At 40.2% G+C, this 17,325-nt stretch overlaps 1 protein-coding gene across 1 annotated transcript in view; it reads right to left on the bottom strand.

Annotated features, from left to right (window-relative positions):
* MED27 (mediator complex subunit 27) overlaps positions 1–17,065 on the bottom strand; it is an 84,284-nt gene extending 67,219 nt beyond the window's left edge. The window contains exons 1-3 of the mRNA XM_023938228.2: positions 16,748–17,065; positions 15,878–16,258; positions 13,249–13,393 (exon numbers count right to left, since the gene is read on the bottom strand). Of these exons, the coding sequence (XP_023793996.2) occupies positions 13,249–13,393; positions 15,878–16,125 (393 nt within the window). The 5' untranslated portion in view covers positions 16,126–16,258; positions 16,748–17,065. The remainder of the gene's footprint in view (positions 1–13,248; positions 13,394–15,877; positions 16,259–16,747) is intronic.
* Positions 17,066–17,325: the final 260 nt, after the last annotated feature.

Genomic DNA, 17,325 nt, shown 5'->3' on the forward strand with positions numbered 1-17,325 from the left:
CCCTGCTGCTTTTAATTGATGCAACCTGCTATAGCAACACAGTTGTTTCATTTGGGCTCTTGCAAAAACTTAATAGGAAATTTATTCACATGTGTGTGCAGACATTGTTACCTATTACATAACTTCAAAACACCGTATTTACAAAACAGAATACTGCAAAGCTGACAGGTCTCTGTGGACATTTGTGCAACACCAAGTGCAGCATAAAACAGGAGTAATGGAAAGTTCTTTTGAAGGTGCCCACACATGAAAGGGGGTTCTGCAGACTCTCTGCACCTGTGCTGCTCTTTGAACGGACAGAATCTTCCCTGGGATACATCAGCTCAAGCAATTGTGTGGATTACCTAACAAGACAGCCAGACTGCAGCTCTCCTCACAGCTTTTCCCTGGAAGAGACATTTGTTCCTTCCACATCCATCAGGTGCAGTGAACTCCTCTCTGCTTCAGCTCTTCCAGAGGGAAAGTATTGGTTTGGAGGAAATAACAACTAAGTAGCTCCCTCATCGACAGCAGAAAGCGAGCGCATTGACTTGTGCCCTTTCTGTATTGATGCTCTGGCTGAGTAAATGAAGATGTACAGGGGAAAAGCAAAGAGCACCACAAGCAGGTATGTGACCCAGAAAAGCACAGTAGCAACTTTATATCTTCTTCAATCTTCCTGAAATGTGATTACAGTTGACCTTTAAATCTAGTAGATCAACCAATCGATTCTGCTGGAACAACCCCGTGTGTGATCTAAGAGCATGCCCATGCTTAAAAAACTTCCCATGCCTGCCTGGCATAGTCATTTTATTTCGTTGTAAAAGTTACCAAGATTTGTCTGAATTGATTTTACTTGCAAGAAAAACACACTGTCAAAACTGCAGCATCAGCAGACACTAAAGGTCTTAGATTCCTGCAGGATGAATGCAATATCAATACAATTAGGATGTATCCATATGAGGTACACAAGAGGGATGGAAAGAAGATGTTTCTAATCTCATTTAATCCTAATGCAGCCCCAAGTCTGCCTTTTTAGACTGTGGGAAAAAAATGAATACAAGAAAAATTACAAACACTCTGAAGTATTTGCCAAGCAAAACTGAATTTGGAACAGAAAATATATTTAACAGCTCTTTAGGAAGTAAAGCTTTAAAGCTTTCCTGTTGTGTTGGATGGTAGTTTTATTCCAGCTGATAAATTGTCCTTTAAAAAAACAACAAACCTCAAAAGAGACTTCAGGATGGTGTTTGTCCATAGTGGCTTGGAAGTGAGGACCAGCAACACCTGGGATCCTGCTCATGTGCAGTGTCTCTGTCAGACTTCTCGGAGCACTCACTCTGTAGCACAACCCTTATTTTATAGTTAGGTATTTTACAGATGGGAAAAGACATGCACAACAAAGCCACTCACAAAACCTCATCCAGCAAGCTAAGGCCAGAGGAATGAGGAGGATGTACAACTCCAGAGTCCCTCCAATCCCATGACAAACTTGGCAATGCTACTGCTAGCGAAATCTTCATCCTCCCCATCAGAAGTGTTTTGGGAAGTCCACATCACACACTCGTGTTCACAGAGTCAACTACATCGCAAGATCTTTGAAGCTCAAAGTTAGTAACTTCATATTACCTGCAGGGTGCCCAAAAGAACCAGAAAATTGCAAGTGAAAGGTCAGCTGGTGCTTTATCAGGGACAGGAGAGCTTACAGACTTGATCAGCTCTGTGATCTATGAAATTTCTACAAACAGCTTTGGAAGAAGCATCAAGCAGTGCAGCCAAACAAACAAGAAAAGAAAAAAAAAAAAAAAAAAAAAAAAAAAAAAGGCACTGATCAAACTGAAAATGCTACACTGAAAATTCTGAAAATACAAGATTTGACTCCAGAGTAAAACTGAAGCAGACGGCAAAGCAGAGAACTTGTTAAGTCTGAGTGCAGAGACAACTGCAGAGAAGACTCTAAATAGAACCCAACTGAAAGCAGATGGGTAGGGCAGGGAACATTAGAATAAAAAAATCTTACTAATGGTAAAACACACAGGGATGTTTTTTCTCAAAAGAGAAACATATATCCACCCTCACTGAGGGATAACCTCGGAGGGAGGAGGAAGCCATTATCTTTTTAACTGCAGCTTATCTGATACAAAAGTGACATTTTCTCTGAATGAGGAATTCTTTTTTCATAAAGAAAAGCCACCATCTGAAATGAGACAGAGCACAGTAACACTGCTGTAGTTGAGAATGTCATGATTTCCATCAGAAAACTGTTTTGCAGAGATCAGGAACAGCTGTTTCAAACTGACTTAGACTAAAACTAGAAACAAGCTGTCAAAAACCAAAAAAGATATTTTATACATAAAAGAATGTATTTGATTCAGCTGTTTTATCATGGTGGTCATCCAAAAGAGAAATAAAGTAACATTCTGAGATCCAGACGTTGTCACAAAGACTCTCCCATTTTAACAGTCTTTATGTAGATTTATTCCTTTGAGCACTTGGAATAGGAAAAATGTCAAACAGCTCATATCACAGATTCTTGAATATTTTCAAACCATGGGCAGCTTAAAACAGCTTAAAGACACCTGAGGACTCTTGGTGCTCCAGCCCACATTCTCTGCATCTTCCATAGCAGTAACAGGCTGGTACAATAAGGAAAATATACTGAATTGATGTTGACATGAAAAGATTAAAATAATTCACTTTAACCCACCACTTGTGGGTAATAGCACATGCATCCAGCTCCTTTTTGTGCATGCTTGCAGATCCTGGGAGGCTTTTAGTGGGTATTTTCAATATTGATTTCCCCAGGAATTGCAGTTACATGTAATGAGAAGTAAATACATCTATTTTAGAATATACTGTAAAATGTCACATCAAGATCCAATTCCTTTGTGTCTAATGGCCCATGCAGTACACAGAGCACCTTTAGTACTCTGCCACTACCAGTTACAGGAGCCTAGAGAATCCAGATACAACAACCAAATTAATCAAGACTGTGCTGGTTTTAAATAGAACTATTTGTTCCAAAGCACAACTCTGAACATCAAAGACCTCTGATTTTATTACGTGCTGTAAGATGTAGCCATTATACCCTGCTTGCCAACCAAGTCTGAGGTAATCTTGAAAATACCCTTAGCATTTCAACATGGTCATTACTTCTCATAATGATGATTCATGCTAATTCCATCTAATAAGGGTATTAGTTATTACTGTCAGCTTGTTAGCAGATGGGCTTTTGAAGAAGAGGTTTCTGAGAACAAGCAAATTCCTGAGCATATAAAAAAATGCACACCCCAAGAAATGCATTTTTTAACTCAGTAGAAGACCAAGCAATCATGCAACTGCAGCCTTGTGTCATTTCTCCTCTCAGATTGCTCACCCAGTCCACATTTAGGCATTTTAACTCGAGGGTTTAAGTTTTCAGCATACTCAATACAGCTCCAAAGTATAACTGAATGCTTCAGACTAAGCCAAGAACTTCATAACACAACAAGGTAACTGCTGCTCAGGATACAGAAACTTTTGATCTTTCTGTGAAAAGATAAAAAATGGGGGAAAGACTAGCATCTGGTAGAATCAATCAGTTTTCATTAAATCTTTTATTAATTCAGAGGACACCTTTTTCCACACATACGGTAACTGAACAAGTGTCAGTGGTTAAAAGATTTATTAATGGTTTTGGTGGTTTTTTTCTTCTGCAAGAATCATTACATTCAGGCACTTAAAATTAGATTAAATGAACTGCTATAAATGCTTGGGCTGATCTTGTATCAGCAAAGGACAAGATAACATGTACTGATAAGTGTCTTTATTTCCAGAACTTCAGGATTTGACAGCTCTACTAGATTTAAATGCTAACTCATACCACGAAAACACAACAGTAGCAAATGGAGTTGGGAGTGAAACAGCTCTGAATGTAATGATCATATTCTGATCTCTTTTCTATTTTCCTATCAATTCCCAAACCAGCCCAAGCACAGCACCACCCAGATCCCAAGAGAGCCAAGGCATGGTTCTGGAACTACTCCAGAAGACTGAGCAGACACAGAGGTACACAGCCTACAGCTCTTACTCAGTAATGGTCCTTATGTCATGGTCTGTAATTCCTTATTCACGTTCTTCAGCAGTCACAAAGGCACAAAACACCACCCTTTGTCCAAAGCAGGATTACTCTTCCCTCCCAGGAAAATAAAAATCAGCCTGCATTGACCCCAAGAGACAAGAGATTTTGAAGGTCACCACAGACCCTCTGGCTTACACACCTTCAACATCAGCAGAGCAGTATTAACTCCTCCTGAACAAAAAACTGCTGTGACCTTTCTGCCAAATGCACATTTCCACAAAGCAGCAAGCAGTGGTCAGAAATGCAGTTTTGTTTACATGCTTACACAGTTCCTTACACACACTAGTCTCAATTTTATTAGTTGTTAAACCATCTCCATGTTTTCTTACCCAATTATCAATAGCATGAGATTAAGATACAATGGGGAAGAACTCAGCACTGTTCATATGTAATTCAAATAAATAAATCCACTGTGAACTGTCTGGGGAGGGGGGAATGGGACACTTCAGTAACTTCAAAAGAGGACTCAAAGAAGAATACAGATGACTACACTTCTGCATTAAAAAACCCAAATAACAGTCACAATAAAAGACCTGACAACAACAAAAGTAGAGAGCAACAGGGTGACATCATTAAATTTTCCATTTTATTTGATTTCCTCTAGAAGCTACAAAAAAATCTTTTCCATATGAAGAATACCTGTGGGATGCTTATCACCTGCATCAGTTATTTTATATTAGTGTTCATATTCTTTGAGTGTCCTTCATATGAAGGTCAGCAAATACTTTACAAACATCTTTAATTCACCTCAAAGAAAGCAAGAAAGAACACTGAGTCTCTGAAAACATTCTTTGTGTTTTCATGCTGGTACCATCAACGAGATGGTCAGGCTTTATCACCAGCAGCAGTCAGTCTGAGCCATGGAGAGCCGAGGCAGAAGGAGAACTGGAAATTCAAAGGAATGCTGGGTCTGAGGCTTTCTCACAAAGCTGGTCTTGTTCTGCAGTCCTGCATATTCATCAGTTAATCCCCAGACAACTTGGATTTACAGTTATACTTTGTTGTATTCCTCGGATTCTGAAAGTAAAGCCTTTTCTGATGCTCTGATGGCTGTACTATGAGTTACCCAGGCCACATTTCTGTGGCTGTGCCTGGCTTAGCTGCATTCAAACTCAATACAAAGCAAGGCAGTTTTAATTAGGTTTGATGATCACATTACACAACTTAGAAAGGGAAAGTGATCACTGCCCTATTAATTACATATTTGAGCCATCCAGCATGAATTGTATGAGTTGTTCTTGCAGAGAGAAAAAATGAGTTAGACGAGGAAGAACCAGGAGTGGGAAGCAGTGTTTTGGTTAAAACAGAGCCACATCAATCATTTCCATCCTGAAATAGGCAAACAGCTAGGACATTAATACTTATCAAAGAAACGGGGAAAAAAACCCACTCATTAGCAAATAAAGGTGTTGCAAAGCATTAAATAATTCCCACCAGCTGACAAGGGGGCTGTGATTTATAACAGTGTGTTATTGATAGATCACTTCCCATAATTAGGAAAAGTGAGGCTGGTACTGCTTACAGCATTATTTTGATCAGAGCCTTGAAAACAAAAATACTGTTGAATAACAACAAACAATTGGCATAACAATATAAAAACACCCTATCATTGCTCTCAGGCTACTTGAGATTTGGAAAAAAAATCCTAAAAAAAATTCAGTAAGAAAGGCAATTCTGTTTGGACACATAACCTTACCTCATAACAGCATCCTGGTGTGAATTATTACTATGATAACTCTGGGAATATCACAGATATAAAACATTCAAACTATGTAGCAAAAGTAAGTCTATCACGGTCAGAACCAAAGACTAATTATTTCTTATTTTTTAAGCAACAAGTTACTCCTCATATCTCTTCTCTTCCTGAAGTAAAAGAGTAACCTCAGTCTACTAAAATGTCAAATAAATTCAACCAATTTCTCTACTAGCACAAGTCAGCATATGGGGGAAATTCTCACCTGCCATGATAACTTTCCATAGTGCAAGGAAAAAAACACATTGGCAATTTTCATTTAATTCATATTATCAGGTGTCAAAACCACTTTTATAGCCATAAGATAACAATAAAATAGTTGCAATACTCCTGGCTTGGACTTTTGTCAGAAACCAACTTAAAAGTCAAAGGCAAAGAAACACAGAGAAAGATTCCAGGGATTCACTGCTGAGGAGGGAAGATTCATTTCCAAAGAGAAGACATAACTGATGTTACCCATCCCTAATGTCCCAGACACTGCTTTAGGCAGGATCTCCAGGGAAAACAAACCCTGTCTAACAAGCAGTAGCTGGTGATTTTGCCTTTACTGCTGCTATTATTATAAGCATCCCTGTTTTTCTTGTTTTCAACATTTTCCCCCTCTCACTGTATTCCCTTACTTTTTTAAAACTATCATTGCAGAGCTCAAAGACTCTCAAAAAAATGTCATGTCCCACCTTTTTCCTTCTCCAGTAAAGCACACAAGGACTACTGAAATTACATTTTGGTACAAGCACTTTCTTCCTCATCACAGCTTTTCCAGTGCTTTTCCCTCCCACATTATAATATCAAGGATAATTTCCACACAACCAAAATTTGCCATCCCTGTCATGGCTGGGCACTAAAATCAACCTTGTAATAAGAAAAGTCAGTCTTCTCCAAACAGACAACTGAGCAGTAATTAACAACTGCAGCAGTTAGAAGCAGAGAGGTAACCACTTGTTCCCCAGTCATAAAAAAAAACAAAAAACAAACTGTAACATTAATATAATCCTGAACAGCAAGGGCATTTTACCAGATATTTGCCCAAAATCACACAGAATTGCATTTTTCCAGACTGCCAGGCAAACAACATTAGTCACTGGCTTTATAATACTTGGCACCTACAAAACATTTCTGTCCAAACAACTCAATGCACACACTTGAGACACACTTAGACTAGAAACTCTCCCAAGAAATAGGTTAGGTGATATTACCCTCTTTTATTTACACGAAAAATGAGGCACAGTAAAAATTTGTGTCTCCTGTTCAAGGTTATAATAATTAGTAAGAAAAGCAGGAACAGAATCCAAGTGGCCCAGCTCCTATTTTGTGTCCAGTGTACAAAACTCACCAGTCTGGGCCATTCATTCCTCCAGTGACCAGAATATAAATTCCTGGGGCTGATGTGCACAGGAAAGGAGCCCAGGGGTAGATTTCTCAATGCAGCTCCCTCTAGGAAACTCTCATTCTGCTCTCACCAATGAGATTACATCAGAATCTCGGGATCTCCACAGAATAGGATGTCACAATATTATAATGCTGCATTTTTGTAGGAATAAAAGTTCTGAAAGGATGACATTTTGGCCACCTACCTAAAATACCCAAGAAGTGCCATCACAATAATCCAGTTACATTGTCCATGCTACTGTAAAACCACAACAACTTCAGAATGTTTGAGCACACCCAAAATTCAAAATTAATGCTCCCTGGAATGAACAAGTCCTTTTACAATCAAGATGAAGTAATTTTTTTTTCCTGTTCTGCAGTGTTTCTCTACTATCATGGTTAACATTTAATGTCATTTATTGTCATTAAACTCAGTATTTGTGTCTAATCAATACTAAGCTACCAAGTGCAGCTGTAAGAAGTCTGGTCATTCTCTACATGCCCTATTGATTGCTTTTTTTTGATCCCTACAATAAAAACAATTTATACACATTATTTATCAGAAAACATATCAAAATAATTTAATAAACAAAACCTATCTATACCCTTTTTCTTCAGTCATGTGACAAATTCATTTTGACTCATTAATGGTAATCTTAACAGTTAAATTTTTTATTTATGTAAAAACAAGAGGAAGCTATGAAGCAAAAAATTTAAATCCAAATATTTGTAGCCTATTTCCACATGCAGATCAACAGTAATATTTTTTTTCATTTTGCATTTCCCAGCATATTATTTTCAAATAAATTTATGACAACTCCTGTCCAGCTTTATTCAGTTAGAAAACTTATAATGCACAGATATTGTAAAGTTTATCCAAGTTCCCAAAATAATCTTTTGAGATAAGTTAAATAATTTGATATAAATCCTACTTCCCCAGAAAGTTACAAAGTCAGAAAAGTTAATTTTTTTTTGCTTCCTGCTTGAAGCAGTAGAAAACTGCCAAACACATGGTTATCACGTTTTGTATCATCTCATGAAGATAAAACAATACCACCACCTACACACGAGTTCAAGAAGAGTTGGAACTGGAATAAAGAACATGGATAAATGTAGCTCTGAGAACAGCAGGGGATATAACACTGCACTTCAGTGAAGTTAAAAATCGAGGAAAAAGTTTAAAATAACATCACCTGTTCAAGACTACAATTGCTCTCAATTTCCCCACTTCTACTGCTGTTAATAAAATTATTTGAAGGTCTGAATAGAAACCCCTCACTGCAAAGGAAGGGGGAGAAGGAAAGATGACTTGCAGAAGACTATTTTTACTTGAGCAAGTGAACTCAGCTGATGCTGCTGTCACTCAGCAATGCAGGGGAGACTGAGTTTGCTGCTCTCCAAACACAACACAGCGTTCCTTCACCGGCTGAAAGTAATTCTGGAGCTTGGTTTGAGAGTTGATCCATCCTGCACACATCCTTAATCTAAATAAACAATAAACAAGCAAAAAAACCTCTACAGTGATTAAAGCTCAAGTGTGGGGCACGAATTACTTAACAGCATCCCAGCAAGAGAGGGGAAACCTGAGCAAAAAAGCATTTTCCTTGCTCAGTCGACATAAAATACACTATTTTCTGTTCCACTGGAGCCAGTGGAAACCCCTTAACAGACACTGCCTCGGGCACCCACAGGGCGAGGACATGAACAGTCTACCAAGGGCAAAGGATGAGCAAGTACACACTGCAGGCCATAAATAACCTCACTGAAGCTGCAGAAACCCAAAGTTTATACCATTCAAAGAATGAGCTGATTCCTGGATTCCAAAAACCTGCTCTGACCATTCGCATTACTGCAGCTGGATCAAGTGATCACACCAGCACAAGCTTCACTGAACATTTCATGTGTGGGGAAGTATGATATTGGATTAATCACAGCACCAACAAGTATTTTCTCCCCCTACAAAACCTCTTTGTCACCCAGTATTGAGAACAAATATTGAGAAACAGGCAGTTGCTTAGTAAAGGAAGCTGATATTCATGAGCTGGTGGTCTCATTTCCTGCAGGAAACAAACAGCACTGGGAGCAGGGAAGGGTGGCACAAGGGCACCTAACATAGAAGCATCCTGAAGAGCAGAGAATAGAGTTCTTGCAGTATCTACCACAAACATCAGGTCACACCTTGTTAAAAAAAAACCAAAATCAAAACTTAATCAGTATTTCAGCCTAGAAAGTGACTTTCAAAAATTTCTTTAATCTAAGCTTAGCTGATGCCTTCTGCTCTGTGTTGATTTCCCTTGAATTCCAAGTGAAGCAGGCAGCTGGCAATGAGTGGTAAGGCAGAGCCTCTGCAGACCCAGTCCAAAATGCTCCAGGCACACACACACACCAACCAGGAGCCCTCCTGACTGCTGCTGTCATCTCAGATTTCACCTGCTCAGACACAGCAGTATATTACAAAAAGAAAAAATCAACTGTCAAGATGTACATAACTACTAAACCGAGAATTCAAGTGCAATGACTCAACAGAGACAGTCCATAAGAAAAAAAAACCCTACTGCTAGCTACAAACATCCTACCTTACCCATAATACTCTCTCTGCATTAACCTTGCAGAATGATAGCTCATTTATACCTTATCTAATATTATATCTCCAGGATTACATTAGAGGGAACATATGGATCCTTCTGGGAAACAGCACTTCAATTGTAATAAAGATAACTTCTTTTCTTAAATAAAATTGAAGAGGAGGGGAAAAGAAATTTATCAACTAGACCTAAATACTGTTCCATGGCTACTACACGCCTCCATGCATCCCACAGGCAGCAAAGTAATTCACTTCCATGATTTCTACTCACACATAAAGTAAGTTAAAGCAAAGAAGAAAAACCACTTAGCTGTTACTTCCAATAAAATAAACTTAAACTTCCAGTGTTTTTCAGCTATGGCTTGGTGAGAGCTGTTAAACACCTGAAAAAGGAAAAGTTCCTTTACAGTTTCGTGTGTATGCAATTAATGCATTTGACAAGCTGTTGTGTTCCCCAACAGCTGCTTCCATTACACAGACAACTTTACCATCTGCAAAACTACTGGATAAATTACAGTAAGTAAATATCAGGAGAACAGGTGCTCATAAATAACAAGCGCTGCCAAGAGAACACAAAAGGCAAAAAAAAAAAAAAGAAGCTTTCATTCTTCCCACTGGACTTTTTCTTACTCCTGAAGCAGGTAAGCTTAAAATCAGAAATGGAAGAAACGGTGCTGCGATTCACAGGAGCAGTAAAAAATGTTCAGGGAGAGTATCTGTGAAATCACAATTAAATGCAACTCATCTCTACTGCACTCAGCCAAAGAGGTCAGTAAATTTGCACCAGAAAGTAGATCTCCAAATACATAAAGCACAGCTACAAGTATTAATTATGGTAAACAAACCAAGCCAGTTAAGTGTCAGCTTAGTCTCATCTCCTGTATCACCACTCACACCTTAAACACAGTATTTTCCATTTATGTCTGTGACTACAATCTTCACTACATTTCATATCCAGCACTGTTATGTAACCCAAAAACTTGTCCATGCATCCAAGACCAGAAGAAAATCAGGCATTTGCTGGACCCAACATCAAAACAAAGCTGTAAATAGAAAGAAACATCTATTCCAACATGCAGTATCCTCATGAACCACAGGCCAGTTCTTTGATATACTGAATACTAATTTGCTTTTCATAGGTAGCCCAGTTATTACCATTAATTACCAGTTATTATTGTCCTAAAAGCGACTTAACAGTCTCCTCATGTCTTAAAAATAAGCAGAATGCATTGAGACATGCAGCACAGTCTGTGCACTCATTTTCCTTGTATTTCATGAATGTTCTTTTGGAATGGCACCACAGCCCCAGAAGTCTCCTCTGCTGGCAGCCATGGGGCCGTTCATGCCATCAGTAATGCATGAACAGTCAAAGGCAGAGGAAAATGCCCTTATCTCAACTCATCAAAAATACAAGCAGGCAAGCCACAAAGGGGTCACAAATTAAAAATTAAATGCAGGCAGACCTGAAGAGTATTGACAGACCATCACTTCCAAACCATCCCTGCAAAGCAGCTGGAAACAAGAGACCTATAATAAGAATCGAAGGCAACCAGAAGAAGTAATGAAATAACTCTTATTCCTGAAGTGTATTTAGCAATGAAGAATTAAGCAGGAACAGAAGGATCTCTGCTGGTAAAGCCAGCAGCTCACACCCTCACACAGGCAACACATTTCCTGCAACTTAGCTAGTGTTTTTCTTTTATCTCTGTTGTCTCTGACTTCTGTTTCATAGCTAAAATAAAAGGTACTGCTTTTCTCCTGCAACATTTCATTGTGAATATGAGTGCACAGGATACTAAAACTTTCAGCTTTCTCAAATCAGAATCCAGGATTACAAAAAATTGCTCTTTAAAGCTCCATAACACTCTAAGTTAATAAAAAACTACATTAGAACAGCTCTGTAAAGCTATTTCATTACTGCCTGAGTTTACTCTGATAATGACATAAAGAAGTAATTAAATCCCCAAAGACTTAACTGCCTTACAAGTTTATAAGTTCTCCTACTTTTACTTTTGCTGAAAGTAGCAAATTAATTATTTTTTCTTCAGTGCTAACAATCTGCTGCTAACAGCAAGGAACACAGGGAAACATGAAATACCTTCTCAATTACTAAATTTCCACTTAGAAATCTTTCCTGTCTCCCATTTTCCAATCATACTAAATTTCTCTCAGTGCCAAATTCTCCTGATTTAAAAATCATCAACACATACTTGTATTCTGACCCATTACTGTAGGAGAATTACTGTGGTATTCATATAAACATTATTGCAGTATCCTATCTTAAATCTGAGTGAAATTAGAATGGTTGGCTCAATGTATAACAAGAATTTGCCTACAAAGTATTTCTGTACTCTCAAAGTTTTCCTGGCTCATGTATCATAATAAATAATTTAAAGTGGAACTGTTTCTTTTAATGCTCTAACTATTTTCAGATTTATTATTCCTGCTGTCTCACATAAGGGTTGTAAAATCTACAACTCCAGACACACTTACTACTAATAATTATTGTAACAGAAATTAATCCATCTTTTATATTTTTTAACAGCTTGCAGTATTTCAAACATAATTTTAAGAAAGCTTTTAAATACTTACTCATCTTAATACTTCTATAAAAAGTAACAGGCATGCTCAAAAAAACAGGATGGGAACCTGAAATATAAGAGTGCTCAGAGGCCAGCAGTAATTGCGATGCCACGTTTACTTATTTAAGAAAATTAGGTGAGAAAATTATTATTTTTGACCCACAAGTAGATTGTTCAGAGTAGAAAAGGAAACATACCTATCCAAATCCCACATATATTCAACACAGAGGTTTATGAAACGGAATTATGCTGTTGAGAAAGAAGTTTCTTTCAGCAAAAACAATTTTTTTATATGTAAAAGACTGCATTAATATTATCTGCCTTTTTCCTTGACACTACTCACAATTCAGCCCCAGATATATGATATGAAAACAGGAGGGATGTCAAAGCTGCTGAATACAAAGCTGCTTTTGAGACCACACTTTTTGGAGAAAATGGTAGGGGAAAGGCTTCAAGATTTCTGATGATGACAACTTCCCTACAGGACTCTTTCCTAGAAATAGTTTGGAGGTGACATAAGGCTGCTGATTCTCTGTTCCAATATCTCCCTACAGTGTTTACTGCCAGATGCAGAGACACAACATACTTTTAATTTATATCTACGTAAGATGCTAAATGTGGAAATGCTTGGGAGTTAATATCCCCTTTGAGATCAAGGGCACACCTTGGTATCACAGAAAAGTCTCCCCTTAATTAAAACATCATTTTATCCTTGAAAGCAAGTTTAGGTACATATTATGCTCCTCAATTCCAATAAAAAGTCAGCCCTTTTGACAGCCCCAAACACTCAGGTGTCTGCTGTATGGCTAATGCAATATGCAATGGGATTACACAAGTAAATCACACAGATGTATTTTGTTACCTTGTTTGACCATTTGTAGGCCTGGAGAAGTTGGCTGTAGAGGGGGGTTTTGTCCTGCACAGGGTCAAGGCTCAGGAGCCCACTGTTGTGTAGGGGGTGGTTCTCTGAGGGTTTCCCAACAAGGTTGCTCAGACGCTCCAGTTCCCTGGAAGAAAGCAGAATGGAATTTTTTAGAGTCAGATCTGGGAACTGCAGATGTTAATCCTCCAGGGACAGCAGCATGCACCAAGTCAATTTTAGTAGCTAAGTGAGTTTTAAATACATCCCAAATTTGATTTAAAACATAATCCCTCTTATTACTGAAACAATTTGAAACAGTCTGTTGGTTGTTAAGCTCAGCTCTTCTTCAGAGAGAAAGTACAAGTCAAGAGTCTTTGAAAATAACCTGGAAAGAGTCAGACTATGGCAGGTCCTGTTCACAGCCCAGGGCACTTCCTAAGCAAAGCAGCTCCTCAGAAACTACAAAATTCTGACTTCAGCACTGCCAGCAATACTAGAAGTACTTTTTTAAACTACCAAGAAAGCAGATGCCTCATAATTTCATTAGAGAACTGCAAATTAACATTGTCCTCATATAAACATACACAAGAACTAGCATTAGTCCTAAGCCTGGAGATAGTCCTGCAAAGGCTGTGATTATTCTAATCAAGTATTGGCCTTCCAGGTTCTCAGGACAAGGAAAGACCTTCTGATTTTCATGACCAATTTGTGTATCTGTAGTGTAAAATACTCAACTGAAGCATAATAAGCACCATTTTCCCATGAAAAAGTCCCTCACTGTGAAATGATCTCTCATGGCTTCATACCTCATTTGTCAAACACAACATTTAATCATAACAAAAGTTAAGCAATTTTTCAAACTTGCATTAATCAACTGTAGAAGAAAGACTGGTCACTTTGCACAGATACAAAAAACAGTGAAAAGTGACATGACTAATCAAGTGCTTTTCCTTCTGACTACTCAGTGCTACACCCAAGTCTGAACTTCAGAACCTCCACTAAATTAAATCTAGCACTCAAAAGGCAGCTTATGAAAACAGCTGTAAAGAAAAATCCAAAATACCTCAATTTACATTTAAGACAGGTTACAAAAATAAACTCCCAACAATCAGGGAACTGACAGTTAAAAGGCTTACAGACTTCACTACCATAAGATTCTCCTTTATTAATCATCATTCCTTGAAGTTTCCATGGCCTACATTCTTTCCAAGCCTCTGGTGCTGTGAACACTTGCAAATCTGCTTAATATTCCTTGACAAAAGAATACAATAACACAAGTGTGACTAGGCATAATAACTGGGGATTTTCTGAACAGAGACACCAGTCAATATTTTCACTACATAAAAATGCACTGGTAATATTAACCTCAGCACACCTTGGAGTATTCCCTTGCTACCTGAATAGGCCAGTTCATGGAATACCCTGAGGTAGAAGGGACCCACAAGGATCCAAGTCCAGCTCTTCAGTAGTTACCTATTATTGTCTGGGAATGAGATTTTGGGGTTATACCTGATTACTCTTTAGGAGGCCAAAGAGCCAGGCTAGGAGGATAACCAAAGGAAAAGCTCAGCTTCCATGGAGGGAACTGCGAGGCCTCCTCAACCTGAAAACTAAAAACTAAAGGGATACAACACCTACCCCTAGAGCTGGGTACAGCACCATTCATGAGAAGGGTTATCCACCAGCTTCCCCAACAGAAGAGTAGTGGGTAACAAATTATATCATCCAGCTAGAAATCAGCAAGGCCTTTTAATCAACAAGAAAGAAATTATCGTACACAAGACCCTGAAACAGACGATGTTCTGGGAAGGGACAGTTAAGTACCTATGGACACATCCCTGGGCAGTGCTGATGGCTCCCAGGGGGATACAGCCAAACCCAGCAACCCAGTGATGGGATCAATACAGTCAATCATTGAGTCAGTTAGGCTGGAAAACACCTTTGTGATCGTTAAGTCCAACCATAAACCTCACATGGCCAAGTCCACCACTAAACCATGTCCCCAAATGAACACTAAGTACTCAATTCACGTGTCTGTGTAGGGGTTTTCAATTTAAATACACAAAATTGCTGAATTAAACTGTGTGCCAGCCTCTCTCTTCTGCCCTTAACTTTCCTCCACGTCTTCAGCCTCAGCAGTTTGTCTCTACTTACACAAAACACACCTGCTGGTACTAAGCAACTCCACTTACCTGGGATAACTTTCCAGCCTGACAGGTTTTGGTAATAAAACGATTATCTTCAACCCCTTACATGCTATGGAACAGTCTGCATCTAGGAGGTGCTTTAATTTATAACAAAAATCTTCAAAATATAGAGATAAATCTCTCTGCAGCCAAACACCTTCACCTTGTCAACGCAATCCCACCGAGAGGTCCTTCGTGAAAACAAAACTAGAACAAAAACCAGGTGAATATTACGAGCACGTTCAACCCTTTGGAGACCCTGGAGCAGAACAGCACGAAGGGGTAACACGCATGGTGTTGTGGGATGAGGGGAATAAAACGGAGCGTTTTCGCATTTATTCGCCTAAAACTTTCCCCTGGAGTGAAGAAGGCTGAGAGGAGCCAGAACACACCGGGACCCCCTCCCTGCCCACCGGGGAACCCCCGCCGGGGCCGCTGCTCACCCCAGGTCGCGGCTGACGGAGTGCAGGCTCTCCTGGAAGGCGGCCACGAAACCCTTCTCGCGGCCCTCCAGGGTCTCCTTGTTGCGCATCCCATCCTTGAGGCAGTCGAAGACCCTGGTGACGCTGGAGCGCAGCGCCTGGATGGCGGCGATGGCCTGGGAAAACGCCTCCAGGTTCACGCCGGGGCTCAGCGCCCCGTCCGCCATCTTGGCCGGCGCCACAGGCCCCACCGCGCCGCCGCGATGCATGCTGGGAAATGTAGTCCGGGCGTGTGGGGAGGGGTATGGCTCGCCACCAAACTATTATTTTTTTGAAACTTTTATCTTCTTTTCCTGGGCCACTTACGTCAATAATCACGGATTCGGCAAGGTTGGAAGAGACCTGTGAAATCATGGGATTAGTTCAGGAGAGCATGGTGCTAATAACACCAAGGTTGTGGGTTCATGTGTGGGTCATTTATTTGAGAGTTGGACTTGATTCTTGTCTGTCCCTTTCAGCTCAGAATATTCTGTATGGATGAACTGATGTAAATCAGCAGTTCTAACCATCCACCCAGCACTACTACTGTAATCCCTAAATCACATCGCTCAGTGCCATGTCCAGATGCCTGGAATCACAAAAATGCAGAACCATAAAATCAGAGAATATCCTTAGTTGGAAGGGACCCAAGGATCATTAAGTCCTGCATGAGCTCTCCAACAATCCCACCATGATCCCTGTTATCCAAACACTCCTGGAGCTCTGGCAGCCTCGGGGCCATGCTCATTCCCTGGGGAGTCTGTTCAGTGCCCCACCATCCTCTGGGGAAAAAAACCTTTCCCTAAATCCAGTTGTTGGGAGTTAGGTGTCCTTCTTTTAGTTCTGGCTCACCTGTGGCATTTTTACCCATTAGTTGCGGGGAAAGCCTGACTGAGGGTACTTGGTGGGTGCGTGAGAAACATAAGGTTCGGCCGGGCCCAGGAGGGAAGGGGACAGGAAAAAGGGAGGGTGGGGACAGTTTTGCAGCTTCTTCAGCTTCAGAGAAGGACTTTGCTGGGAGCTGTTGCTGTGGAGAGATGGGAATTTGCCATCACCCAGACGGAGCTGCTGCTTCTTCTCCTTCCCTCTTCATTGGTGGGCCTGGCACCCCCTGTCCTGCCGGGACGTGTGGCAGTGCCAGCCATCGCCGTGGAGCTGCTGATGCACCTCAGCCACCAGCCCAGGATCTCAGCTCATCCCTGCTGTTCCACCTCAGGCCACCGGCCCAGGATCTCAGCTCATCCCTGCTGTTCCAGCCGGCTGTTCCTCAGAGCCCTGCAGGAGCACCGGGACTGCCCGAGGGGGTTTGTGAAGCAAAGCCTCTCCTCCATCCCTTCCCATCTCGGCCGAGAAAGCTGTCACAGGGTCCCTGGTTCTGTTTTGTTGTCAACGCTGCAGTTATTGTTGTTTGTTTGCCTGGTTATACTAGT

Source organism: Cyanistes caeruleus, chromosome 20, assembly GCF_971803275.1.
Source record: "Cyanistes caeruleus chromosome 20, bCyaCae1.hap1.1, whole genome shotgun sequence".
Classification (NCBI taxonomy): domain Eukaryota; kingdom Metazoa; phylum Chordata; class Aves; order Passeriformes; family Paridae; genus Cyanistes; species Cyanistes caeruleus.